The 27,393-nt window shown below is 38.3% G+C and overlaps 1 protein-coding gene across 4 annotated transcripts in view; it reads right to left on the bottom strand.

Annotated features, from left to right (window-relative positions):
• Nucleotides 1–14,293: 14,293 nt before the first annotated feature.
• Nucleotides 14,294–27,393, bottom strand: part of ARHGDIB (Rho GDP dissociation inhibitor beta) — a 37,919-nt gene continuing 24,819 nt past the window's right edge. For all 4 annotated transcript variants that reach the window (XM_020994319.2, XM_020994320.2, XM_020994321.2 and 1 more), the window contains 3 exons: nt 25,672–25,748; nt 16,628–16,691; nt 14,294–15,234 (listed from right to left, as the gene is read on the bottom strand). In XM_020994319.2, the coding sequence (XP_020849978.1) occupies nt 15,035–15,234; nt 16,628–16,691; nt 25,672–25,748 (341 nt within the window). In that variant the 3' untranslated portion in view covers nt 14,294–15,034. The remainder of the gene's footprint in view (nt 15,235–16,627; nt 16,692–25,671; nt 25,749–27,393) is intronic.

Below are 27,393 nucleotides of genomic sequence, written 5' to 3'. Positions count from 1 at the left end.
TAGTGACTGAGCATGGTGACTCGTGACTGTAATTCCAGCCACTGTGGAGGCTGAGGTGGGCAGTTTGCTTGAACTCAGGAGTTCTGAGCTGCAGTGGGCTATGACAATTATGTGTCTGCCCTGGGTCTGGCATGAATATAATGAGGTCCAGAAGCGAGGGCCCCCAGATTGCACAATAAGAGGCAAAATGGTACAAGTTGGGAAAGGAGCAGGTACAAAGTTCCTGTGTTGTTCAGCACTGGGCCATGAGGAAGCTGCTGCATTACCAATCTGTGCAAGATGGGAAGACCTAGTCTTAAGGAAAAAAAAGTGAAAATCGTCACCGAGCATAAACATTTTAAAATTCAGAGAAGAATATGATAATTGTATAAGAAACTGGATTTCTACTATGTGTAGTTTTGTTTATTGTAGTAGGTAAAGGCACATATAGATGTACATAAAATTTAACAAGAATCTAGTGATATCTCCAAAACATATATACCCAAAAGACAGAAAAGAGCAAGGGAAAGGATTTATACATACACACAAAACTATTATAATGGCACTTTTTGTTATAGCAAAGAGCTAGAAACTAAGGGTGCCTATCTGTTAAGGAATAGCTGATGAAATTATGGTGCATAAATGTAATAGAATATTATTATAATATAAGCAAATATGAAAGGAACAGTTTCAGAGAAACTTGGGAAGATTTGTATAAACAAATGCTGAGTGAAGTGAACAGAACCAGTAGACATTATATGATGACTACAGCTGTGTAAAACTTAAGAATTATGATCAATGCAATGATCAACCATGATTCCACAGGACTGATGATGAGGCATGTTGGCCTCTTTCTGACAGAGAGGTGGACTCAAGGTACAGAATGAAAAATACATTTTCAGATGTTTCCATTATGCATATTGGCTTTGTTTGACCATTCTAATTTGTCACAAAGGAGGACTGGGTTTTTTTTTGGTGATGGTGGTAGGGTGATGGGGCCAGTGATAAGTATACTAAAAAAAAGAGAGAAAAGAGTACAATGAAACATTTTTAAAATGCACAGAAGAGAATGTAAGGAATTTCAGAAGGAGGCAGAGACAAGCAGTACTCTTTCCAGGAAACTGACTTTTTTCAGAATTAACTTGACCATGGAACACTCTTGACTTTGGAATATGGAACCCATAGCTACTAGTCTAGTGAGACTGGGATTATACAATACCTCAGGGATGAAGAGAAGTCATAAGGTGCCTTAGAAATCATCTAGTCTGACCTCATTTTACAGAATTAGGAAATTTAGGTTTATAAAAGGGACTTGTTCAAGTTTGACTGGTCATTTGAATGCAAGCCTTCTACCTCCTAATCCAGAGTTATTTCCACTACATAAAATTGTAGGAATGCAAATCAAGCCCATACTCATAAGGAAAACATGCTAAAATAGTGAATATTTTGTTACAATTTAGTATTTGGTATTTTAGAAGGAAAATGTCATTAACATTGAGATTTTCTCACAGAACCCTTATTCATATTACAAAGAACATCAGACCAAATCCTACAAAAACGGTTGGTGAAATGTGCTTTTAGACTTAATTGCCTCCTGCCAATAGGCTCAGCTGCATTGTTATTCTTACCATAATCTTAATTATCAATTCATTCATTAAACAGGTATTTATGAGTGTCCACTACTGAAGCAACATCCTTATCCCTTGTTCCTCCAGCAATTTCTAGTTGCAAAATACTTGGAAATTTTCCCACCTAATTTATACTTTTTGCCAAATGTACCCTCCCACTTTACTTTCATTCCAGTTATTTCTTGAAGTTTCCCAGAAGTGGTGGGAACAGGAAACACAACTCTTTTCAGGTGTTTTTGAATTAGAAGTCAGTATTAGCCTATGGTGATAGAAATATGGGAATGTATAAAAATGTGTCCTCAGGAAGCAGGATGCAATGAAAAGAAGATGGAACTTGGAGTCAGAGGGCCTGGTTTCAAATCCCAGGTCTGTCCCTTATTACTTGTGTGACCTTAGAAAATTCACCACAACTCTGTTTCCTCATCTGTAAAATGAAATGGATGGACTAGATGACCTCAAGAACCGAATCTATGATCCGATGTCTTGCCTCCCTTTCTTCAGCTTATGAGGGTCTTTAAAAAGAGCCTGTCTATTCATTTCACTATTTCTTAAACTAATAAACTCTGGAAAATTCATATGTAGATTTCCTGAAAACAATATTGGAACAAGAAATCAGTCTCTTGGAAAGAGAATTTGCATAGGGCACTGGAAAGAAAATCTGACCCTGAAACCAACAGTTTGGGGAAAATTTTATTTAATTACCCCCTTTATATGTACCAGGCAACTTTCCACAGACCCATCTGTTACTTAGCAGAAAAGCCAGTCCAGAATGAAAAGCAGTAGAGATTTGCTTGGTCCTCAGGTCATAAACAAAAACAGCAGCAGCAAAAACAACATTTAATAATAATGATGATAATGATAATAATAATGATGATGATGATGATGATGATGATAATAATAATAAAATGATGACTATTCCAAGTTCTTGATGAAGATTCCTGTTAAAATTATAAGATGTAAACTGAGGAAAAAGCATTTGCCTGGGGATAGGAAAGACATAAACAGAGGCACTCCCAAACCTGCCAGTGAGTTCAGACAGGAAATAATGTGTTTGTATTTAGTAATGCCTATAAGCAAATCTGTCTAAGCAGATCTCAAAGGCACACTCAAAACAGCTATGCAACTAGTGGTAAGTAAAAAACCAAAAAAATAAGAGAGAAAAAATATATTCCAGAGAAGAACACAGAGTTCTGGAAAGTAATAAATGTGACTTTATGAATAATAAATCATGTCAGACAATTCAGAATTATTTTGCAAAAAGCACTAGACTTGGAGGCAGGAACTGACTATACAATTTCAAGTCTTGGCTCTGACACTTACTAGTGGAGAGTCCTGGGAGAAATCACTTTTTCTCTTTGGGACTCAGTTTCCTCATCTGTTAAAAAAGAGCAGATTAGATTTGTGAGTTCTAGCGTCTTCTCTGACAGAGTTAGGTCTTCCAGGTGCATGGGAAACAATACTACAGCAACTTTCGTTTCCTAGGATTCGTCTTATATTCTCTTCTGCTTTGGCTTCTATGACATTACTTTATTCTAACTCTTTTGCTTCTGTCTGAACACACTTTATGCCTCTTTTGCTGGTTCGTCATTAATTTCTCGTTCCCCTAAGTTCTATCCTGTGCCCTCTTCTCTTCTATTTCTACATGAGCAGCGATCTCATTATCTCTTATGTGTTCAATCATTATCTCTTACGAGATGCCTCACCACATAATTCTTAGCTGATAACTATATGTGAACATATGTTTACATACACACATGTCTCTGTATCTTTCTCTTTCATAAATTTAAGCTTCATATCACCAACTGCCTGCTGGGCATGATGTGAACAATTGCATAATCCATCTGCATCTCGAATGCAACATGCCCCAAAGAGAACCCATCATCTTTCACCTTAACCTTGCCCCTCCTCCATAGGTCCCTATTTCAGTCTCAGTTACCCAAGTTTATTGCCTTGGAGGCATTCTTGAATCTTTTTTCTTCCTCCTCATATCCTCTTCTCCAACATACAATATTTCTAATTCATTGCCATCACAAAAGAGCTGCTATAAATATTTTTTGTACAAATAAGTCCTTTTCATCTTTCTTTGTTATCTTTGGGATATAGACCTAGTAGTGATGTTGTTGGATCAAGACCCCAGGAGATTTAATCAGATCAGTGAAACAGGGTATAGGGAAAGAAGAGCCCAGGGTAGATCCCTTAGGTGTGACCATACACGGCCATGGAAGATAATCTAGCAAAGGAGGTTAAGACAGACTAGTCAGATTAATAGAAGGACCAGAAGAGAGCAAAGTTATAAATATACAGGGAAAAGAGAATATTCAGGCTGACAGGGTGGTTAGCAGTGACAAATACTGTCAAAATCATTTTCATAAAGCATAAGGAAGTGGGGGAAGGGAATATTTATGTAGTATCTACTATGTACCAGGCACTGTGCTAAGAGCTTTATAAATGTAATCTCATTTGATGCTTGCAATAACGTGTGAGGTAGGTGAATTATTATCCCCATTTCACAGCTGAGGAAGCTGAGGCATAGATAATTTAAATATCTTGCCCAGGGTCACATGGTTACTAAATGTCTGAGGTCAGAGTAGAACTCAGGTCTTTGTAACTCCATGCCCGGTGTTCTATCCATAGGTCTTACCACATTATTCCCCTGCTCAAAACTCTTCAATCGGTCCCTTTTACCTCTAGGATGGAACAGCTTCTCAGTCTGGCATTTAAGGTCCTTCACACCTAGTTCCATCCTTATTCCCCATAAGGTTTCATGTGTTCAACTTCATCTGTTCCCCAAACATAAAATTTCACTTCCCACCTCCATTAATTTGGTTTTTATTCCCCATGTCAGGATTGAAATCCCTCCTTTAGTCCTCCTAACAGAAGCTTAATCTTCCTTCAAAGCTTAGTTTAGATGCTACCTCCTCTGGGAAGCAAAATATTCTGTACCTGTCTCTCATTACCAGGTAAAGAATTTTATTCAGGATTTTTGCTAACTGCAAACTGTAGAGAATTGTCTCAGAATGCTTTGCATTAGATATTAGGAGTTGGTAAGATCCACGGAGATAAATTACTGTTGCTGTGGACTCTTCTTTGATTACTTTTGCGTTGACTTGATGATACAAATGTTTAGAGATGATTTTGGTTCAATTATTATCTAACAAATTCAACTAATATTAATAAATGCCTACTATTTATAAGACAGTGTTCTGGACAACGTGGTTTTGTAGATACCAATAGAATCACTGCTATCAAAGCTTATAGACTACAAGGGAGGATATAATATGCCCATCACTAAGAATAGTGAGAATATGATGTTACTAAATACCTTCAGCATGATTGGCATATAGTCATTGGAGATAAGTGTATGGACTATGTGACTACTTATGATTATCTTTCAGGCCTCAGATCCTCTTATTCAGCAACTAAAAAACTGTGATAAAGGCCTCACTACCCTGCCAATGTATGATGAAATAGGGTGATGCTGCTTCCTGTGACATAGTATTTCCATGCCTCCACAATGGTGCTGACCCCAAATGACACAGCTTCAAACTTTTGAACCACAGTATAAAATGCAGACGTTGCTATTTTTTCTAAATCCTAAAGCAGGAGAATAAAAAAATGATTGTGCAGGAGAGAAGAAACTTAGGAACAGAGCCAAGAAAGAGGAGCACAAATGAAAACTCACTAACAGTAGCCCAAATAGAATAGAAATCAAAAGCTCAATTCATTGTCCTTTGAAATTTCATTGAAATCTACAAATGCAGGCTGATTTTTGCAATTACATTCCTCTAAAATTCTTTAGCTAGCCAGATTATATTCTTACTGTAGCCTAGACATATTATTTCATTTTTCAAAAGTCTTCAGTAGCTAACCTAGAAATATTACCATTCCCTGAACTTATCCTATTGCCTAAATTTGTACAGCCCATCCCCTATGGCTAGCACACACTCTCTCCAATTCATTCAGTTTTTTCTTCATTTAAACTTTCATTCATTTATTCATTCAATAAATCTTTATTAAGCATTTGCTGTGTGTGGATCCTGGTGCCAAGTACTAAAGAGGGGCAAGACTCAAGTAAGACACAGTCCAGGACCCCATAGAGCCTATGATCTAGTAGAAAGAAATTTCATAAAACATAGATTACTATAATGTATATTATTATGTGGGTATTCAAGTTATTTTTTTAAGTACTGTATGAGATCTGATTGGGAAGGTCCTTACCAAACAAGGGTTCAGGGAAAGCTTCATGAAGGAGGTAGCATTTGAGTTAAAGGGTAGGTAGGAATTCAATGTGCAAGGAGTTTAGGGTTTAACATTTCATAAATAATAACCTATTTGGTATAAGCATTGGGAATAAATGCTTGTAGGAGGAATGACACAGGGCATGTTCAGGGTGAGGTAGGACTGCTGACTAGAGGAGAGAAATTCAATTTACCAATAGCATAAAGTACATGAAGGGGAGTAATATGAGATAAGATTGATAAGTTAGGGTAGCATCAGATTTTTGAGGTCTTTGAAAACTAGGGAGAGGAGTTTCAACAATGGTAACCAATAAGGATCCAGTGAATGTTTTTAACAGGCTAAAGGTATGAGCAGTTTTGTGCTAAATGAAAGGAAAGGGCAGAAAGTAGAAGTTGGATGATTTATTAGGCAATAAGTCTAAGAACATAATAATGAGGTGGATAAATAACAGGGTGACAAGAGTGGGAAAACAGAGGAGAGGATGGATGTAAGAAATGTTATGGAAAGGATATGGTAACTGTTAAGATGTAAGGACATATATAATATAAGTGATATAAGGAGACAGAAAAGTACAAGATAACTCCAAGGTTTAAAAACAGGGTAAATGATGGTGTCATGGACAGAAACAGTGAAGTAAAGAGGACCACATTTAACTGAAAAGACTATAAGCTTGGGTTTTAGACATGGGGAGTTTAACATAGTATGGAGTAGTGGATAAGATTCTAGACTTGAAGTGAGGAAGACTTAAGCTCCAATTCCACCTTGGATACTTACTAGCTGTGTTCCTGAGGATCTCATTTAATCTCTCTGTGCCTCAGTGTCTTCATCTGTAAAATAAGGAAGAATCACCCTCTAAGGCCTTTACAACTCTAAAATCTATGATTCTGATTATAAGGTACTAATAGGACATTTGGGTGTGACCTGGCATTCATAAGAAAGGTCAGAGTCTTACATATATACATTGGGGATTCATCTGTACAGAGGAAATAGTGGTTGAAGTTGTAGGAGTGAATGATATTGCCAAGGAAGAAAGAGTAGAGAGAGAAAAAGAATACCGAGGATGGATCTTTGAAAAATACCAGCATTTAGAAGATCAGGGGGGAAAAAAGCCAAGAGACAGATGAAGTGGATAGAGAAGCTGACCATTAACAAAAATATGCATCTGAAGCCAAGAAAGAAAGAGTACCTGGTAGGAGGTGTGTAGTCAATAACCTCAAAAGTCGTAAAGAGATCTATCTGATAAAAATGGTGGGGGGAACTAATTTGGTAATAGCATGGTTTATGGTGATCCTAGAGTAGTTTCAATGCAATGGTTGATGTGAAACCCAAATTGCAAGGGGTTGAGAAGAGAATTGATAATGAGGAAATGGAGACTTTAGCTGTGGACAGGGTTTTGAAGTAGTTAAGTCATAATGTCAGGAGCTAAAGAAACTCTGAGGTCAAGTGCAAATGAAGACACAACTATAAACCAGAGAGTATGTGATGAAGCCAGAGCTGACAATTCCTTAGCCTGTTTATGTGAATTAGGATCTAGTCTCAGGGCTAGTGTTGGTTGAACAGAGGTACAGTGACCTGACTGGGAATAGAGACTAAGGGATAATAGAAAAGAATAAGGCAAAAGAACAAACAACTAGTATAGTTAGGAAATGAGCTAGGGTGGGAAATTTTACTGATTGAATGGTAGTAAGGTTGGAGATTGTAGTTGGGGAGCGAGCTCCTGAAGGAGCTCGCAGTGTGAGAATGCTTTGTTGACTTTATAGCAGAGAATAAGAGAGTGAATCAGCATGGGATAGGACAAGTATGGAGCTAGAACCATGGCTGTTCATTAAGGCCTACATGGGAAAAATATGTAGAGTAAGTGGATATTAATGACCCTTCTTGCCCAGAGATATACTAGTGGGAGAGGGATGTGTTGGAAAGCTGTAAAGATAAGATTCTGTTTTGTGTAGCGTGCATGAATTATGGGAGCAAGATGTAGACAGAAAGGTTAGCAGTGATAAGGAGTAGCAAGTGATACCTCTCATTCAGTGACAGAAAGGAAGAAGGTAAAATTGGATGATGATGCTGAGATTTGAGGAACAGAGGAAGGAAACTCAAGGAGCCCATGTCAGGAATCTTAGAATTACCAAAAGTGGCATGGCCTGCCTCAGGAAGTGGTGGGTCCACTCCACTAGTAGACTTCAAATGAAGGCTGTATAACTATTTGTTGGCCTTGTTGTAGAGAGAATTCTTTAACGTGAACTGGATAGTTCCTGAGACCCTTTACAATTCTTGAGATTCTATGATCTCCTCAGTAAAGTTAGGAACCTGAGTCACCTGCTGGAAATGGGGGAAAGGGAGGGAAGGGTAGTCAGTATGAGAAGAAAAGATTTGTAACAGCTGATGGGGGAAATGAGATAGGAATTAGATAAGGGTAGGGTAGAAGATTGTCCTAAAAAAGCTCCCAAATGAAGTCATATACTACTGATTTGTAGTATTAGTAAAAATCAGTTTGTTTTCTGGACTTTGTGACACTAAGCTGTCCTACTGCAGGTATGGGGGAATGGTATGGTTACACAGGGCTTTGCAAGTTGTGAATGGCATAAGATTGAGTAAAAGGAAGGATGTGAGAAATCTTAGAGTAATGGCTATTGAAAAGTTAAAGTGGCAGTCTGGGTATGAAGGCAAGTGAAACCAAAATGGAGGAGGTGGTCTCAAACCACTGGAATAGGTTTAGGTCCTAAAGATCCCTTGAGACATAAGGTCAAAGAGTAGATTTAGATTGTGCCCTACAGTTTGACAATATGGAAGAGATAAAAAGGATAGTAGATTATGTTTAGGAGAATGTCAAAATTATAGATCTTGGAGGTTGTGCTAATCCCAAAAGTGCAACCAGAAGTTATACCTGCTAAATCTCTCCTCACCCAGAGGCTTATAGAAGTTTTTGTCTCACTGAGCATCAGGGGAAAGTTTTGTTCTGTCTGTGCCTTTTGAAGGTACCTTCATTCTGCCTTTAGAGCCAATTAAGAGGCTTTTCATCACTTCAATTTAAGGCAGCAGGAAACAGTCAAAGGACATCTAAAATGCTTTTGAACTAGGGAAAATCTTCTCCATCCTGTCTATCACATGTTTCAGGAAGTATGCTCACCGAGTCTCCATGCAAGTTGATACCAGGCAGAGCACACACAAGGTACTCTAAAGGCTGGGTTCCTATTGGACAGTTCCCCTACATGCATAGATAGCGGAGAGTTTGATGAATATAGAGTAGTGATTTGGAAGGGCTCAAAGGAATTACTTAAGAGTTATTAAAATTGATTGGAGTAGGTCTGGAAAGGCATAAGGATTAAAAATTAAATAATTAAAATTAAAATAATTAATTAAAATCAAAATAGGGTGAAAAGTTAGGAGAATGTGGTATGAGAATGCCACTTGAATCTAGACCAAAATTCACCTCTAGGGAAAATGATTCCTCCATCCTCAATATTCTCATTTTGCTTAGACTTTTCCTTTGTACTTGCTTTACTTCAACCTTCTTTGCATCAGGTATTCATATATATCTCTTTTCTCTCATTTATGTCCTTGAGAACAGTGCCCATGTGTTTATTTTTGTATTCCCAGTGTCTAGTAGGGTACTATATATATATGTGTGTGTGTGTGTGTGTGTGTGTGTGTGTGTATGTATATATATGTTTATATATATGTATGTATGTATATGCGTATATATATGTATATATATATATACATATATATATATATATATATATATATATATACATAATAGATGCTTAATAATTGTCTGTTGAATTGAATGGTATTGTGTGGGACCAACAGGTGGCAGTCACAATAGCTACTGCTTTGGTTCCTAACTTGGCAGCCAACTCTTACTGCTATCTCTAGCATTACTTTCTACCACAAACTTGGAGGGAACTGAAAGCCAAGATACCTGGTAGAATTAAGGATGTAGCATGCTAGGCATGCCAGAAGGAGGGGATCCTTGGGATGTCCTATATATTCCCCCTTTTCTTGCTAACCTCTGTAGCATTACAATTTTAATATATGCACTGTGAATTTGAGTACTACTCCCCTCATTCTCAAGGAATTTGGGCTTCTACTTGGTCACAGTTGACTACTCTGCTCATGGACGGAAGAAACCAATCTGAGACAGAGACTACATTTTTTTTTTAAAGAAACAGGAATTAAAAAGCAAAGAATAACAGAGAGTAAGGGGATGATTTGATAGACTCAGAGATGGTTAGAACGAAAGGGGTGCTGGGGTCAGCTATAAGAGGATGTTAAATTTTCAGTTTGAGCATTTACACCTCAGAAATCAGCAATTGCCGTAAAACAGGGCTTGATTTATTGTTTTCTTGATTGTCTAGACTTAATAAAATGTTAATAATGAGGGTCAAATTTAAAAGATTGTGCCCTATAGTTTGTTCAATATTTACCAGCATACCCCTGGTATTGCTTTATAAACATTGCTTGAGCTCAGCAAGAGTGCAATAGAAGGCTCGGGGAATGAAGTCATAACCATCCTGGAAGGCTGATGACTGTAGGCTAATAATAATAATAATACTGATAAATGGCATTTCTATAATACCGTAAGGTTTGCAAAATGCTTTACATGAGTTATCTCATTTGAGTCTCACAACCTTCCTGATTAAGAGCTAAAGGGAACCTGAGATGATGGAATCCAAACTCTTCATTTTACAGATGAGGCAATTGAGGCCCAGAGACTTGTCCAAGGTCACACAGTGACTAAGACAGGATTTAAATACAGACTTCATGACTCAGCCCAGTGTTTTTCCCATTACACCATGCTTCCTTCCTGGTAAATATGGGAAAATAAAATTTGAGACTAACCAAATATTATTGAACTGTTCCTTCTAAAAGTTTTTGTGATGGGAATTTGAGTGTAGCAGGAATTAATTCCTCTCCCTGCACCATGCACCAGTGTTGAGATGCTGCATATAAATCATTGCATGCCCTGACGGAAAAGAAATCCTAATTAGGAATAAAGGGGCCACAGATATAGGTCATCACTGGGCATGCATTTTGTAGCACACAGTGACCTGGTACAATTTTTCCTGATATAACAAACTACTTTAGGCTATCAGAGGTGTCCTTTCCAGTCAGGGCTTATACAGGAAAAGAAAGAAAAAAAAGTTTTTCTCTTTTCCACATGACAATGAACACTATTATTTCCTTGATAACAACCCTGTTTGGTAGATAATAGAAGTGTTCCCTCTATAAAGGGAAGTATCCCAATCTATAAAGATGAAGAAACAGAAGTTCAGTGAGGTTTAGTGATTTGCCAAATTTTCCACAGCTTCTGTTGGTCAGAGCTTGTGTCCTGACTCCAGATCCACCTGAGTTCAAGTCCAGAACTCCAACCATAGTGACATCCTGTCTATCTCCATTCACATGTAAAATTATTATTGTTTTGTCCTCCATTTATTTCTTTAGAATTGTTTTTATTCTATCTCCTTTTAAGTTAATTCTTTGTTCCCTTTGATTAGTTCTGCTTGAACTACTTTGCTGCTAGTCTGTTCCCACAGGTTCTCTCCCCTTCACCTTTTCCCATTTGCCAATCTTTTCCCAAGTTCTCCAATTTTAAATTATTATTTTTCTTTATTTTATTCATTTAATCATCTATATTTCTTCCTCATTTGCTCTTCATTTCTCCCTTCAGTTATTGAAGCAATTAGTTCAAAATATCTCATCCCTTCCAACATCTTATTTTTAGTAATTTTATCTTACTATGACCTTTTCTAAGAACTTTCTTTTGTCTTGACCTTCTCGTTGTATATCCTGTGTGTTACCATTTAAAATTGCTGAACTATAGTTTTACTTATGTTTTTTATTAATTGTGTCCCTTGTGTTATTAAAGATGCCGAAGTATCATGTTTGAACTCCTTTTTTATCTTATTTTTATGTTATTGTAGTTAATCAATCAATAAACTTTTATTAAGTGCCTAATATGTGCTAGGCACTGTGCTAAACACTTGTATATATTGCTTCATTCTCCTCTTCCCTCCTCCCCTTCACACTCCTCCCCCCCTTTTTTTTTGCCATGTCTTATCAATTCATGAGAGAAGCATGGTCAAATGGAAGTAGTACCCTACTGTAGAAATTATCCTGTGACTCAAATCAGGCCTCCTGGCCCCATGCCTTGCCCTCACCATAATTGGTCTTCTTCTCAAAGACCATTGCATACCATCTCTGGTTCTATGCCACGCCCCGCTTTGAGTACTGATTGCCCCAGAAAGTCCCATGTGTTTTCTCCTGGGGCCGGATGTTGCTTACAAAGGCATGATGTTCTAAGATCCCTCCAGTCTCGGTGGGAGTTGGGAGCTTAATTTTTATTCCCGGCTGTCCCTTATTTCTTTTGCAACTGTGTGGCATTTTCCTTAGGAAGAAAGTGATGATATCTGGTGGCTTTTTAAATCATTGCAGACATCGACAAGTTCCATTTTCATGCCTTTCCTACTCGTCTGTGTTTTTGTCTGAAGCTAAAATGGCTCACTACTTAAAAATGTGTTCCTATTTCTCCTCCTCCACTCACACCCTATTGTGCCTATTTTCAGCTGTGTACACAGAGTTGACAGCTGGGTGATGGGGAGTTGGAGTTGGCTATAGACAGGAAAGAGAAGGAATTAGGAGATTAAAGAGCAGGGATATCTGTGGGCTATCAAATGGTTGCCAATTAGAAAGTGGGATATCTGACTGCCTAAGCTTCCATCAAACAAAATATGCAAAAGCATGGGCAAAAGAGGAGGGAATTTTGAGGGAAAGGCATGTGTCTCCCCCGGGAGTTGCTAGGGGCAGTGCACATTTGATGAGAGACAGAAGATGTCTTTCAACTGAATACTTTCCATTGGTCCTAAAGATTAAAGCCCAGGGCCCTAGTAGCTCCATGAGATTCACAAGTTGAAATAAGGAAGACAGGGTTCCAGTAAGTTTGTTGGTTCACCATGCTATATGATAGATAGACCCCAGTCTCCATTAGCATCATACTACCCTCCTTGCCTAGAAAGTAATATATAGCCAGAAAATTCAGCACCTGGGGGGAAAATACATGGGATAGAAGGCATGGTGCCTAGGATTCTTTTTAAATGATGCTACACTGTTAGTTAATTCAGCCTTGGTCTCTATACTTTTTCTCTCTGCTTCTAATTCAGTATCATTTTTCTAGGAGTGGGCTATTATATCCTCATGATTATGTCAGAACATCCTTAGGAAAACAGCAGGTAAAATTTTAGGCCTTTGAATAATCAAGAAACTATCTAGAAAAACCTCAAGGACCCCCCCAACAGCCATGTTAGTAGTAGCCATGAAAACCTTGGCTACTCTGATATCCATAAGCAGCATAGGTTCTTGGGCAACATCAGCACTATCGAGGCACAGAGATAATAGGAATGGTCAATGACTCAACTGAGAGAAAAAAGCAGCTCAAATGGATATATTTATCCATTTCAGTACCAATTCCCTCAAAGTGCTATCCTCCAAGATCTTGGTGATGCGTGGGAATGACCCTACTTGATAGTTGTTTATGAATTATAATCCCCCAGACACTTTTCTGTTAAAATTTTCTGTTAGGGGTGAAATTCTTTTTTTCCATGAGGGGTTTTCCATTTTTCAAAAGATAATTTTAACATTTATCTTTGCTTTTACATCTCTATGTGGATAAATGTAGCTAGTAACTTGTTCTTTTACCCAGGGATTGCTGACCTTCTGCGACAAATTCTAGAGGCAGATCCTGCATGAGGAGGAAGCAAAAGAGCCAGCCAGACTGGACAGTTTCCAATGACTGCCTTGTTCTTCTCCTGTTTCAAATGTTGAACTTGGTGGATTGCCTGGGAAGCTGATCCTAATGTGCTCTTCTGTTAATGGGCTGAAGTGATCTCAGAGCCATGGGAATTCAGCCGATGGATTTAGGGCAGGGCTTCTTAAACTTTTTGTGTCATGGACCCTTTGGATAATCTTGTGAGCCTAAGGTCCCCTTCTCGGAATAATGTTTTTAAATGTATAAAATAAAATACATAAGATTATTACAAAGAAAACCAATGATATCAAAATACTTCTTTTAAAAAATCAAGTTCATGGAACCCTGGTTAAGAATCTCTACTTAGTGAATGTCGAGCTTCTGAAATAAAATGCCTAATTAACTAACGGGGTAAGGAGTAACCCTCCTTTTCACAGGCTGGCCAACTACATTGCCTTCACCTCATATCCAAAGAATTAATAAGAGAAACTTCCCTAGGGAAAGCTTCCAATCTGTGCCCTACAAATCACGGGAGCTCATGCTGCACTGTGACCAATGAAATGGGTGGTTCAAGGGCTTTAAGATCTCAGCACCACTAGGTATGCCCATGTACCTAGCACATGTAGAAAACAGATGACTAAAAATTTCCCAAGCTGCTGGTTTTGTTTAAAGGGAGAAATTGGGAAAATGAGAGGCTCAGCCATAATGGACAGCAGTAGTTTTATTCATAAATGATTGAATTGTTTACAGTTTTGCTCACAAATAGAAGACTCCAAGGTGGCTTTATTTATAAAAACAGATTAAGGCAGATTAAGGCCCTTTATCAGAACAGCAGCAACCATTATAGGATATTCCAATGGGAATTGGTTATTGGAACACCTGGGAAGTGGACTGCTAGTGGGAGATTGCTCTTAATCTCTCTCTCTCTCTCTCTCTCTCTCTCTCTCTCTCTCTCTCTCTCTCTGTCTCTCTCTATCTCTCTGTCTGTCTGTCTGTCTCTCTCTTTTTCTCTGTCTCTGTCTGTTTCTCTGTCTCTCTCTCTTTCTAAGTTCACTAGCTGCCGGGAGGGATAAATGGTACCTGAATGAAATGTTCATGTTGATCAAATTAGGGCTTCTCAAGGAGTTGATCCAAAAGGAGGAGAGAGTGGAAAGGGAATTGGTTTTAAGTCTTTTTTGCTCTTGTGGTGAAACTGAGTGTATTGTTTTCAGCATAGCAGGAAAAGAGGCCATGGGCTAACCTCAAAATTGTACCAAATGCCAATTGTACCAATGTATTAAATTTTACAGGGCACCATGTGAAAATGAGAATAGTTGAGGAGCTTTGGAGATCTTAGGGTTGGGGGCACACAGGAAGAGGAGCACAACCTTGGAGTTTTAGAACACATAATTCACTAGCAGTACAACAGGCAAGGGGGATGGGAAGGGAATGTAGAGCAAGGAGCTCATTCTGTCCACTCCTTTTTAATGGACAGATTCCACTCCCAGGTGAGATGGTTATGCTTGTCATCATCAGTGAAGAAGGACTTGTTGTGGTAAGTGCCTCGGGCCAGCATACCCTTGGGGGCTTCCTCTGGAGGTGTCAGGAACTCATACTCATCTAGCCTAGGCCCATAACTGCCAACCATGAATGTAGCTTTGTCCACTAAAAGAAAGAAAAATGCATTAGGAAGATCATCATTTAGAATGACATTGAAGATTACACAAGAGAATGTACCAAATTCTAGACTATTGGTGACTAGGGTTAGGTAGCCTGACAGAGAAGAACTCTGGACTAGTAATAGAATGAATGTCTAGGGACTACTTGGCTACCAATAACAAACTATGTGCCCTTGGGCAAGTAATTTAATTCCTTGGAGCCTATTTCCAACATTGTAAAATGAGTAGGTTGGCTGAAATGATCTCTAAGGGTTTTCTGCCTCTAGAATTTGATGATTCTGTATGAACATAAAGTTGACCATTTATAGAGATAGGGTATTAGTTCAATAATCAGAAAGAACACAAAGAATTGATTATTGCTGTTTGTCCTTCCTTCTGAAAGAGGACCAATGACATCATGAAGGTGAAGTCTTAACTTGCTCATGAATTGGATTTAAGTGAGGCAGAGCTTCACTAAATCATCCGCCTCTCTCTCTCCTCCAGTCATCAGAGTTCAGCAAGACAATGGCCTTGGATACAAGGAATCATAGTTGAAGCCAATCCATGAATTGATGAAAGAAGAGAAGCCATGGATCAGGAAGTAAGATTAGTTACAGTAAGTAGGTGAGTCAGGCCACTGAGAGAAGTAGATCTAAATGATGATGGCGATTTAGAATGATAGTCCAGTAGAAAATAGTAAACAGATTTCTCCAGGTGCTATTAAATGGTCTGAAGGAGTAACTGTAGACCTACTATAGCCATAATTCTTTTTTCCTCTTGCATATCTGACACCATGCTATATCTCGATACACTGCCAAAAGAAGGGACAAGGTTTATTTGTTTGTTCGTTAAAATTATTTTTCTATCATCTATCTATCCATTCATTTTTTCACTTATTTATTTATTTTTGGGAGAGACTGGGCACTGAAGGTAGTCAATCCAGATTATTCAGGACAAAACACATCTCCTTTGGGACTTGAATAATCATTGATTTCCTTTGTTGTCCAAATTCACCAGAGAATCTCTCGATATTCCCGAGTATTCTAGCTTCGGTGTAGACCTGACTTGTGTAATAATAATCTTGCCCCCTTCCATGTGGAAAGGGCTTTTTACTCAAATGCTTTCACATGCATTCACTCATTTTGTCTTCTCTTCACAGAGGTAACATGGGGTAGCAGACTATATACGGAGTTGGGGATATCTGGATTCATGTCTCACTTCTTACACTTACATTCCCTTTCCTTCATAATAATTTTAAATCATAGTTGGAGCATCTGAGGCCCAGAGAAGTTTAATGATTGACCTAAGTATTAATAATTAAGAAGAGACTAACCTCGTGTTCTTTTCTCTAGATAATGTTTACATATTGATAAGAGTTTGGAGAATGGGGAGTCTCTTACCTTTAGCCCCAGTCCTGTAGGTATGCTGCACATATTTCAGCCCTGACACAATGTCCTTGTTCACCTACAAGAAAGAAGTGACCCCAAGTAAGTCAAACAGATAGATATAATTCTCTTGCCTCTCAGTTTTGTGCAGCTGAAGCTTTTCTCTTCAATGTCTTAGCATGAAAGGGATTGAACTTTAGATTAAGGTGAATTGAAAGAGTGGGAAGATGGAGACCAAGGGGCAGAGGATACAAAACCTAACTGCTACATCCACCCCTTTGAGCTTGTCGGTCATTATGTTACACCAAAATATTCACATATTTTCACATACAATATTTCACAAAACATTCACATACAACTAGACATCCCTCATAGAACTGGACTCATGTGCTTTGATTCTGTGGGGAGAGACATATGCTCTGGTTCCTTGCTAAAGGATGTATGAACAATGGCTCATATGGGGTTGGCTTCCAGTCTTTTTTAAGTCAGTATTTTCTTTGTAGCTTTCCTTTGGACTTAAAGAGGTGGTGGTGGCTTTGTCTGTTCTCCCTTCCTTTTCCCCAGTACCTCCCCCTGCCCCAGCAATGGTGACTGGATACATATGGAAGTAAGAATATGTGCTTGCCTAGGCAATTGTGAGACACAAGTCCCTAGATGACTCTTCTGTTTTGTGTTTCTTTCCTTAAGCCTAGATCACTGAACAGTGATCCCGAGAGATCGATATTTCCAACAGACATCTGAGAAAAAATACTTACAGCAAATTTCCCTTATAAAGGTCTCATATCCAATAGGTACAAGAAACTGATTCAAATTTATAAAACTAAAAGCTATTTTCCAACAGATAAATAATCCAAAGATTATAAAAGGCAGTTTTCCAGGGAAGAAATCCAAGCTATCAACAACCATTAAAAAAGAGTTTGAATCACTAACAACTAAAGAAATGGAAATTAAAGTACTACCTTATGCCCGTCACACTGACAAGAGACAAAAGAGAAAAATGATCAGTGTTGGAGAGATTGAGGGAAAACAGGCACACTAATACACTGATGGTGGAGCTGTGAAATGGTTTAGTCATTCTGGAAAACAACTTGTAACTATGTCCAAAAACTTCCCAAACTGTGCATGCCCTTTGACTTATCTATACCACTATTGGGTTGTGCAGCAAGAGCAAGAGTGTGGGAGCATGACCTCAAGTATCATGGTTAACATAAACAGCAAAAAGCAGTTTTATCCCTTGGGAAAACGTTCATGCGACCCTGGGCCATCCCTGGCACCATGCCTTCTTTGTTCTGCTTCTGTATAATATCTGGCCTGGCCTAAAAGTGGTGAGGAGAACTACCATTGTCCTGCTGCTGCACAGGACAGGTCTTGTAGTAAGGTCCCCCAAGTAAAAGCTATTTGCATGTTTTTCTGTATCTCAGTATTCTGTTAGAGGTGGGACCATCTGTCTGGATGGTCTGCACCTTTACATAGGTGTAGATATCAAAGAGATCAAATAAAGAGGAAATGTACAAAAACATTTATAGTGGTGGGTTTTTTTTTTACCATAGGAGCCCCAAACTGAAAACAAATGGGTACTCCCCTATTCGGGAATGGCTCAACAAATTATGGTATATGATGATAATGAAATATTGTTGTAAAATAAATCATTAAATGGAAAATTTCAGAGGAAATGGGAAAGACCTTTATGAACTGATGGGGTGCAAAGTGAGAAGAACTAAGAAAACAATTTATACCACAACTTTATAAGAAAAATAACTTTGAAAAACTTTAGAATTCTGATCAATACAATGATAAACCACAATTATAGAGGACTGAATGTGAAAAATATCACTCAGCTCCTGCCAGAAAGGTGATGAATTTGAAATACAGAATGAGACATACATTTTTGGACATAACTAATGTGGGAATTTGTTTTGCTGAGTTATTATTGTTCAGTGTTTGGGTTTTCTTGGCAAAGATACTGTAGTAGTTTGCCATTTCCTTCTCCAGCTCCTTTTACAGATGGGGAAACTGAGGCAAACAGGGCTAAGTGACATGCCGAGGTTCACACAGCTAGTAAGTGCCTGAGGCCGCATTTGAACTCAGGCAGATGAGCTTTCCTGACTTCAGATTCAGAACTCTATCCATGCCAGCTAGCAGCCCCTGGCTGAGTTATACATGTTTGTAATGAGATTTTTCTTTTTCTTTTTTGTTGCTCAATTGGGAGTGGGAAAGAAAGATATTAAATGCTTTTCAAATAAATATTTTTAAAAGAAGTATACATTTCTAGCTTCAATATTTACTTTGTGAGTTTGAGAGGTCAGTGGGAGGTATACCTTTCTTGGAGGGGAAGATGGCCATGGCCAGGTGAAAGGACTAAGAAAGTGCAACTTAGAACCTGGTCTGGTAGAAGATTTGGAAATGTGAGCTGCTCCACAGCAACACAGATCTGAGATGCATGAATTATTTGTTAAGCTGTCCTACAAAATTGTATTTACCTGTAGGAAGTACATAATAACTGTATAAGTTACTATTTCACATTTTAAATATCTAATGATCACTTATGAGTCTTTATGTTTCAAGCATCTCTTTTTTGGTGGAAGACTGTATTAGCTATACTGTACCTGATATCTACTATGCATTTCAATAATACCCTTTTCTAAAAAGGACCCCAAAATCCCTTCTAGGGGATACTCAAGACATGGGCAGTAGACAGTGCAGTGGATAGAGTGCTGGGCCTAGACTCAAGAAGACTCATCTTCATAAGCTCAAATCCAGCCTCTGACACTTACTAGCTATGTGACACTGGGCGATCACTTAACCCTGTTTCCCTCAGTTTCTTTAACTGTAAAAGGAGCCGGAGAAGGAAATGGCAAACCACTCTAGCACCTTTACCATCAAAAACCCCCAAATGGGGTACAACTCTGTTGTGGAGACATTTTCTAGGTTTCTGGGATGGGAGCAATGTGTCAAAGAGTACAGGAAAAGCCTACACAGGTGGGATTTAAGCTTTCCCCAGGACACTTGGGCCCAGAGCTGGAGTCTCTTTGTGGGATGGACCCCTCTAGGCTAAAGTTGACACAAAGAACTAAAAACAAAATTTCTATACTCTCTCATTTAATGACCCTTCATGGTGAGCTCCCATACATTTAATTATCATCTCTATGCAGATGACTCCAAGATAAGATGATGTCCAGGCCTAGCTTCTCTCCTGAGCTCTAGTTTCACATCTTCAACTACTCTGGACGTTTCAAACTGGATGTCTGATAGTCATTTCAAACTCATCATGTCCAAAACAACTTATAATATTTTCCCCAAACCAGCCACAATTCTAAACTTCCATATTTTTGTCTAGAGCACTTTCTTCCTTTTATTGAAGATGTAGAATATTATAGGTATATTGAATATTTCATATACTGTCAGAAACAGGTGACAGACATATTGTTTAGTTTTACTGAATGCTTTTTTCTCTTAAAATCTTTATTACAAAGGATGACACGCTGAGTAGGGAAGGGAGCAAGAATTTATTTGGAAATTAATGTGTCATAAGAACAAAAGACATCAATAAAAAGATATTTCTTAAAAATTATTTGACCCTGAAGAAACATAGAATGTTTTCTTCCTGAGTTTTAGGTATATGTGTTCTAGTTCTGGTTTTCCTCTGGAGCTAGTCTTTGTGACTAGCCTGCCATATGTCACATAGATTATGTCCACTCTATCTCTGATTTTAAGGTATTTTGCCTTTTTTTTTTCCCTTTAGGCTAGACCTATGATTTCGTGAGCTCCTGGGGAGGAACTCCTTCTCTCCATTCATATCAGCATCTACTCTACAACTTTGCTTTTAAGCAGCTGGGTTGAAGAGAGGGCTGGAAGGGCTGAGTTCAAATCCTGCCTAAGCTATTTACCAGTTGGACCATGGGTAAGTCATTTAACTACTAGGTCGGCCCAAGTTTCCTCATCCATAAAATGAAGGAGTTGGACTCTATGGCCTCCTACATCCCTCCAAGGTCCAGATCTACAATCCTATCATTATAATCTTAGGCAAATGTTTGGGGGACATTGACATGTTCAGTGAGCTGCCCAGGATCACACAGCCGGTATGTATCAGAGGCAGGACCTAAACCCAGATCTGTCTGACTTTATGTTTATCTCTCCATCTGTTGTCCAGATTCTTATATGGGATGGTAAACTTTTTTGTTGGGGGAAAGGGGGGGGCAATTGGGGTTAAGTGACTTGCCCAGAGTCACATAGTAAGTGTCTGAAGCTAGATTTGAACTCAAGTCCTCCTCACTCCAGGTCCAGTGCCACTGAGTCACCTAGCTGCCCTGTGAACTTTTAAAAATATTTTGATAACTATATTTCAACATAATTGGCTTTCTTTGTAGTCCTATGTATTTTGTTCTATGCGTTTCAACACACTATTCTCTAAAGAGGTTTGTAGTCTTCACTGGACTGCCAAAGGGGTCCATAACACAAAAAAGGTAAGAATCTCTCTTTCACTCAATGGTTTAACACTGGTCATTTAGAAAGTCTCCCTTACACAAGTTAGGTATATAATTAGAAAGTGCATAGACCTAAAAGGGGAGGGAGGATGAGAAAGTTATTGCACACTTAGTGTGAGCACTGAGTCTGGAACAAAGGCTAGCATGGCAAATGTTTCTTTCCCTGTAAATAAAGCACTGGTGATATTCTTATGGATTTAGGCTCTACTTTCCTCTCTTTCCCATTTTCCTCCTAAATTTGGCACTTTCATTCAGCTTTTCAATGAAAACCTGCTAGTAAATTATGAAAACTTTTTCATTACCTGGCCCCTTTCTAAATTTCCAGTCTTCTTGCACTTTTCGCACTTCTGTGATCCATGACCCTGGCCTTGGTGCTCCTCAAACCCCACCCTCCATCTCCCATCTCTGGGCCTTTGGCTGTTTCCCATGCCGGTATGTTCTCCTTCTTATCTCAGTTTCTTAGTTTCCCTGGCTTCCTTCAAAATTAAATCTCACCTTCTACCTAAGGCTTTTTCCCGGTCCTCTCAGCTGCTAAGGACTTCACCTTCCATCTCCTCTGTAAATCTTACATGTACCTAATTATTTCCATGTTGTCTTCCCCACTAGAATAGGGGTTCCTTAAAATGAGAGACCATAGTTTTACCTTTCTTTGTTTCCCAAGCAGTTAACATGCAGCCTGACACAACTAGTGCTTAATAAATACTTGTTGGTTGATTAAATTCAAATTTTATTAAGCATCTATTAGTAAAATCATTTTAGAAAATAATATTGCAAAATAATAAAGCTACTAGGGTTATACCCAAAAGGAGGTAATTGGAATGAATAAAGTTCTATTTGTACAAAAGTATCCATAGCAGGATCTGAGTTATTTTTTAAATCACTGTTATTATTGATCTGTACCCAGGGCCAGATCTTAGTAAAGTGGACCTAAGTGCTTTTTTGATTTTAGTTTTCTTCCCTTCCTCCCATTCCCCCAAAATATCTTCTTTTAAAAATTCATTCAAAATTACTTATTAAGCGCCTGTTATGAGTACTGGGTCAGTTTATTAGCCTTATGAGTACTGGGTTCACTTACTAGGTTAGTGCCCTGAAATTTCTCAGAGATTTATTTTGTAGGTTAAGACCGTTGTCTCTTTTAAAAAATTCAAATACTCTTGGTAGGAATAATGCATTTGCTCCATTCATCACCCATTCTGTACTTCATCAGATCAGCTAGCTAACAAGGTGACCTAAGATAGGTCCATTTTAATTTGGGTAAGGAAACGTGATTTCTGTAATATAGGACAATGTCAGAATATGACAGGTTCAAAGATGAATTGTAGAAAAAAAAAAGAATTGTACCACCCCAAAACAAAAATAAAAACCTCCACTAATTTCAAAATTTTACCTCTGTCTTAGTTCTGCCTCTGTGGCCCTAAGTGGGCCTCCTGAGAGGATTCAGTCTAGATGATCTGATGAATCTGTGTAGGTGGGGACAAAGTTCTCACTGATTTATTTTCTCTGCTGGTTCCTTCCTTCTTCCCTAGACCACACTCCCAAACAGAATATGCTACCCATTCCTGGAAGCCACACCCAAGAGATTCATCACAATTGAGTTGTTTAGATCTCCTATGTCACAATCTCCTAATTAAGTTATTTCATGTGTTTTTGATAGTTTGATCATTTAGATTTCATTGATCAGATGTCCAAAACCTCAGCTGACAAATGTTCAATGATCTATCATATCACATGATAATAAGATCATAAACTTAGAGGCCTTAGAGGCCATGTAGCCCAACCCTCTCATTTTACAGATGAGGAAACTGAGGAATAGAGATCGTGAGTGACTTTCTCAAGATCATCCAGCTAGTAAGTACACAGCTAAGATTCCAACCTAAGTCTTCTGACTTCAAATCTAACATTTTTCATTATACCATACTACCTCATTTCAGGCCCTAAATTAATCCCATTATCTAACACTTTGTATTGGATCACACTGCTTCAATTTAGTCCCCCAGTTATTCTCACTGGAGGGAGTAGGTGTTGACAGAAGCATGTATTATCTGCATTAGCTGGTTACTATTCAGTTTGCCCAAATAATGATAGATCAACCACACTTCAGGTTACTCTGCTGCATAATCTTGGAATTATCCTTGACTTTTCTATCCCTCTTGCTTCTACCCCTCTCCTTCCAGTAGTTCCCAATGCCTATTAATTCTGTATCTCTTGAATGTACCCCCTTCTCTCCACTTATACAACCTATATCCTAGTTCAGACCTCTTTCCTGAACTATTTTAAGAGCCTCCTAATTGGTCTCCCTGCCCCCAGTCTTTCTCCTCTCTTCAACTCTACATAGCCATTAAAATAACATTCCTCAAATACAGATCTTGGAGGCAGGGTGGTATAGTGAAAAGTATGCTGGATTTGGAATCAGAAGACCTGGGTTCAAATCCTACTTCTTCTACTTACTACCCGTATGACATTGGACAACTCACGTTGCTTCTCTGGCCCTCAGTTTCCTCTTCTGTAAAATAAGGGTGTAAGACTAGGTTCTTTCTGGCTCCAAATCTATGATTCAAAGATCCATGTCACCCCTTTATTCAAAAATCTTCAGTGGCCACCTGATGCCTCTAGTATAAAATACAAAACCATCATCCTGGCCTTTAAAGCCCTCCACATTCTGGATCCCACCTACCTTATATCTGATCCAGTCAAACTTCTTTGCTAGCTATTCCCCATATGTGACAATCCATCTTTCACTGGAAGTGGAGTGCCTTTGCATAGGTGGCCCCCCAAATCTAAAATGCCCTATCGCTTTACCTCCCCTTCAGAGTATCTCTACCTTGAAAGCATAGCTCAGGTACCAGCTCCTACATAACACTTTCGCTGATGTTCTCAATCATTAGTATTCTCTCTTGGAAATATTTTCTATGATACTTTTAATTAGCTTCACTTCAATCAGTATTATTAAACTCCTACCATGTGCCAGCCACTGTGGGAGGTGTTAAGGATGAAAATCAAACAACAAAAAAATTGAAACAGTTCCTGCCTTCAGGGAGGTCACAATCTAGGAGTATGCAACATGTCCAGAAGTAAGCACAAGTACTCTTCTCCTAATCTAACTGGAGAAGTTACATGTATACAAATAGTCACATGTACACAAATTGAAGGTGGGCAGTACATGAGAAGTGCCACATTAGTGGTACAAATCATTGTGCATCAGGACTCAGACAAGTCAATGATCATCTCTAGTGAAGAAATCAGTAAAGCCTTTTTAGAGGAGGGGAACATTTGAGCTACTCTTTGAAGGATGGGCACAATTACAAATCATTGTGCATCAGGACTCAGACAAGTCAATGATCATCTCTAGTGAAGAAATCAGTAAAGCCTTTTTAGAGGAGGGGAACATTTGACCTACTCTTTGAAGGATGGGCACAATTCCTTTCATCATCATCATCATCATCATCATGTTCCTGTTATGTTACATTATTATGCCTTTTGTTTTTTATTGCCTTTGTTTTCAAATGTGAAACTCTCTATATCCTCGAGGGCTACTCCTTATAACAAAGAATAAAAGATAGAGGTGGGAAATATCAATTTTGGAAAATTAACCAACACAACAACAGAGTCTGACAGCATATACGATGTTCTACCCTCACTACTCTCAGATAAGCAAAGAAAAGATGAAGATTCATCTTCTCCTCTCTTCTTTAGGGGTAAGCTTAATGTATAATTATATATCATTAAATTATGGGCTTCTTGTTGTTTCCATTCATATTGCTGCAGTCATTGTCTATATTGTTTTCCTGGTTCAGCTTACATTACCTGGCATCATTTCATACAAGTCTTTTCATTCTTTTCTGCATCCTTTTAGCCATTGTTTCTTAAAACACAGTACTATCCAATTACGTTCATGTGACATAATTTATTTAGCCATTGTTCAATTGTTAGTCCCTACTTTGCTTTCAATTCTTTGTTACTACAAAAAAATGTTATACATATTTTGGTGTATATGGGAATTTTCTGTCTACTTTTTATCTTCTTGATTTATATCCCTGGCAATGGTACCCACAGATCAAAGGATGGGGCCATTTTTGTCATTTTTCCCCCTTGCCATTAATTGTCAATTGCTTTCTAGAATGGTCAAGCCAATTCACAACTCTACCAATAGTGTATTAGTCAGTGGTGTGTTGGTAAATGCTTAATAGCAAACTCTCTGGGGGAAAATTATGTACAACACACTTTTAAGTTTAGTCTTCATTATTGACATTTTATCCATCATTTTCTTAAATCTAGACAATCAACAAAACATTAACTCAAGCCCTGATTTACAGCGTTTGCAAGTTTCCAGGGTATAACTGCTCACAGGAAAATTTAACAATTGGCTCTCATAAGCCAGTTAGAGCTGGCTCCTGTACATCCCTGGTGGTGTGCATGACTTTCTACAACCCTTGATGGGTTTCATTTCTATAGGCAGAGGTGTCTCAGGTGCAGTGGGAAAGGGCATTCCAGACAGAAGCAGGGCAAGGCAAGACATAGAGATCCTTAAATAATTTACACATCATAAAGACCAACATCCCAACTCAAATTACTTACTTTGAAATTAATTTTGACTCTATATTCAGCTCCTTCCTTTAGCACAAAGACCTTTTTCTTGAGAGCTTCAAGATCCCCTGTGGAGGCAGATTCAAAATGATAATTTATGGTCATGGTATTATAGAGTTTAGAAAGGGAAAGACCTCAGAATCACCTGTCAATTCTCATCACCTCTTTTTGCAGATGAGAAAACTAAGGCCCAAAAAGAATAAATGTGTCATCCATGTATAATATAGTTAACACTGATACAGCTTTAAAATTTGCAATACACTTTATATACATTATCTTTCTGTTCCTTGAAAAAGACACTCCATCACCTAACTCAATGCTTTTTCACGGACTGTCCTCCATTTCTAAAATTCTTTTTCTCCTTATTTCCACCTCTTGGATTCCCTGCTTTCCTTCAAGTCTCAACTAAAATCTCATCTTCCACGGTAAGCCTTCTCTAGCCCTGCTTAATATTAGTTACTTCCCTCTGTGATCATTTCCAAATTATCTCATATATATCTTGTTTGTATACAGTTGTGTGTCTGGTATCTCCCCAATTAGAACATGAGCTCCTTGAAGGCAGGGACTGGTTTTTGCCTTTCTCTGTGCTCCAGAATACATATATAGAGATATATAGATATAGATAGATAGATAGATAATAGATAGATAGATAGATAGATATAGATATAGATATATGGATAGGTAGACAGATATAGATGTACATATACACATATGTAATATATATATATATATAAATGGTGCTTAATAAATGCTTGTTGACTTATCTCATATGACTTGTTGACTTTATCTTACAATACCCCCTTGACATAGGTGTTACTATTATCTTCATTTTATAGAGAAGGAAACCAGGGCTCAGAGGTAGAAAGTGATGACCCCATGGTCACACAGCTAGTAAGGGTCAAAAGCAGAAGTCAATGCTAGTTCCCTCCTGATTCCATCCCTAGCACTCTTCTCGTGACACTATTTCTCTAGTAAGTAATCAGGATTCATATATAATATATGCATATACACCATATATATGTATACACATATACTGAATAGATACACATACATATAATATATACACATATACAATAGATATACACATGCTAAATAGATACAAAATAATTTTGGAATAAGAAAAAAGACAACGCCAATCACTGGGTTTCTGGGGGGAGTGAGCAGGGTCTTGGACCAGGAAAAGGCCTCAAGTAGGCACCTTAGCTGAGACTAAAAGTGAGTCGGGTATTCCAAGAAAAGAAAGTGAGAAGGGACAACATTCCAAGCATTGGGGCCTGCCTGTGCAAAGATAAGGAGGTGGGAGATTGAGTACCATTTATAGGTAATAGTAAATAGGTCGTGTGGGTGGCGTAGGGTGTGTGAAAGGAAGTGATGTGAATCAGTACAGAAAGATAGATTGGAGCACAATGTCCAACAGGGGTTTACAGTTTATCCTACAGGCAATAAGGAACCATCGAAGCTTGAGCAGGGGAGTACCATGGTCATCTTGTTAATTTTGTAGGTGTGAGGAAGATAAATTAGAAAGGAGATAGACTCTCTGGTAGATCTGTTAGTCACTGATATATCAAGTTGCAGCTTGCTAGGAAGAGAAAAATACTATTTTCTTTTTCTTTTTCTTTTTTTTTTGGTAGTTTAAACAGAGAAATGGAAAACTATCCATTGTTCTTCTCTGCTATGTGAGTGTGGCCTTGCATATCTTTAAACATAGTGAAT

The sequence above is a fragment of the Phascolarctos cinereus genome, unplaced genomic scaffold, assembly GCF_003287225.1.
Source record: "Phascolarctos cinereus isolate Bilbo 61053 unplaced genomic scaffold, phaCin_HiC Scaffold_1;HRSCAF=81, whole genome shotgun sequence".
NCBI lineage: Eukaryota > Metazoa > Chordata > Mammalia > Diprotodontia > Phascolarctidae > Phascolarctos > Phascolarctos cinereus.
The sequence above is the reverse complement of the archived record's forward strand: the minus strand, read 5'-3'. Positions and strand labels throughout refer to the sequence as shown.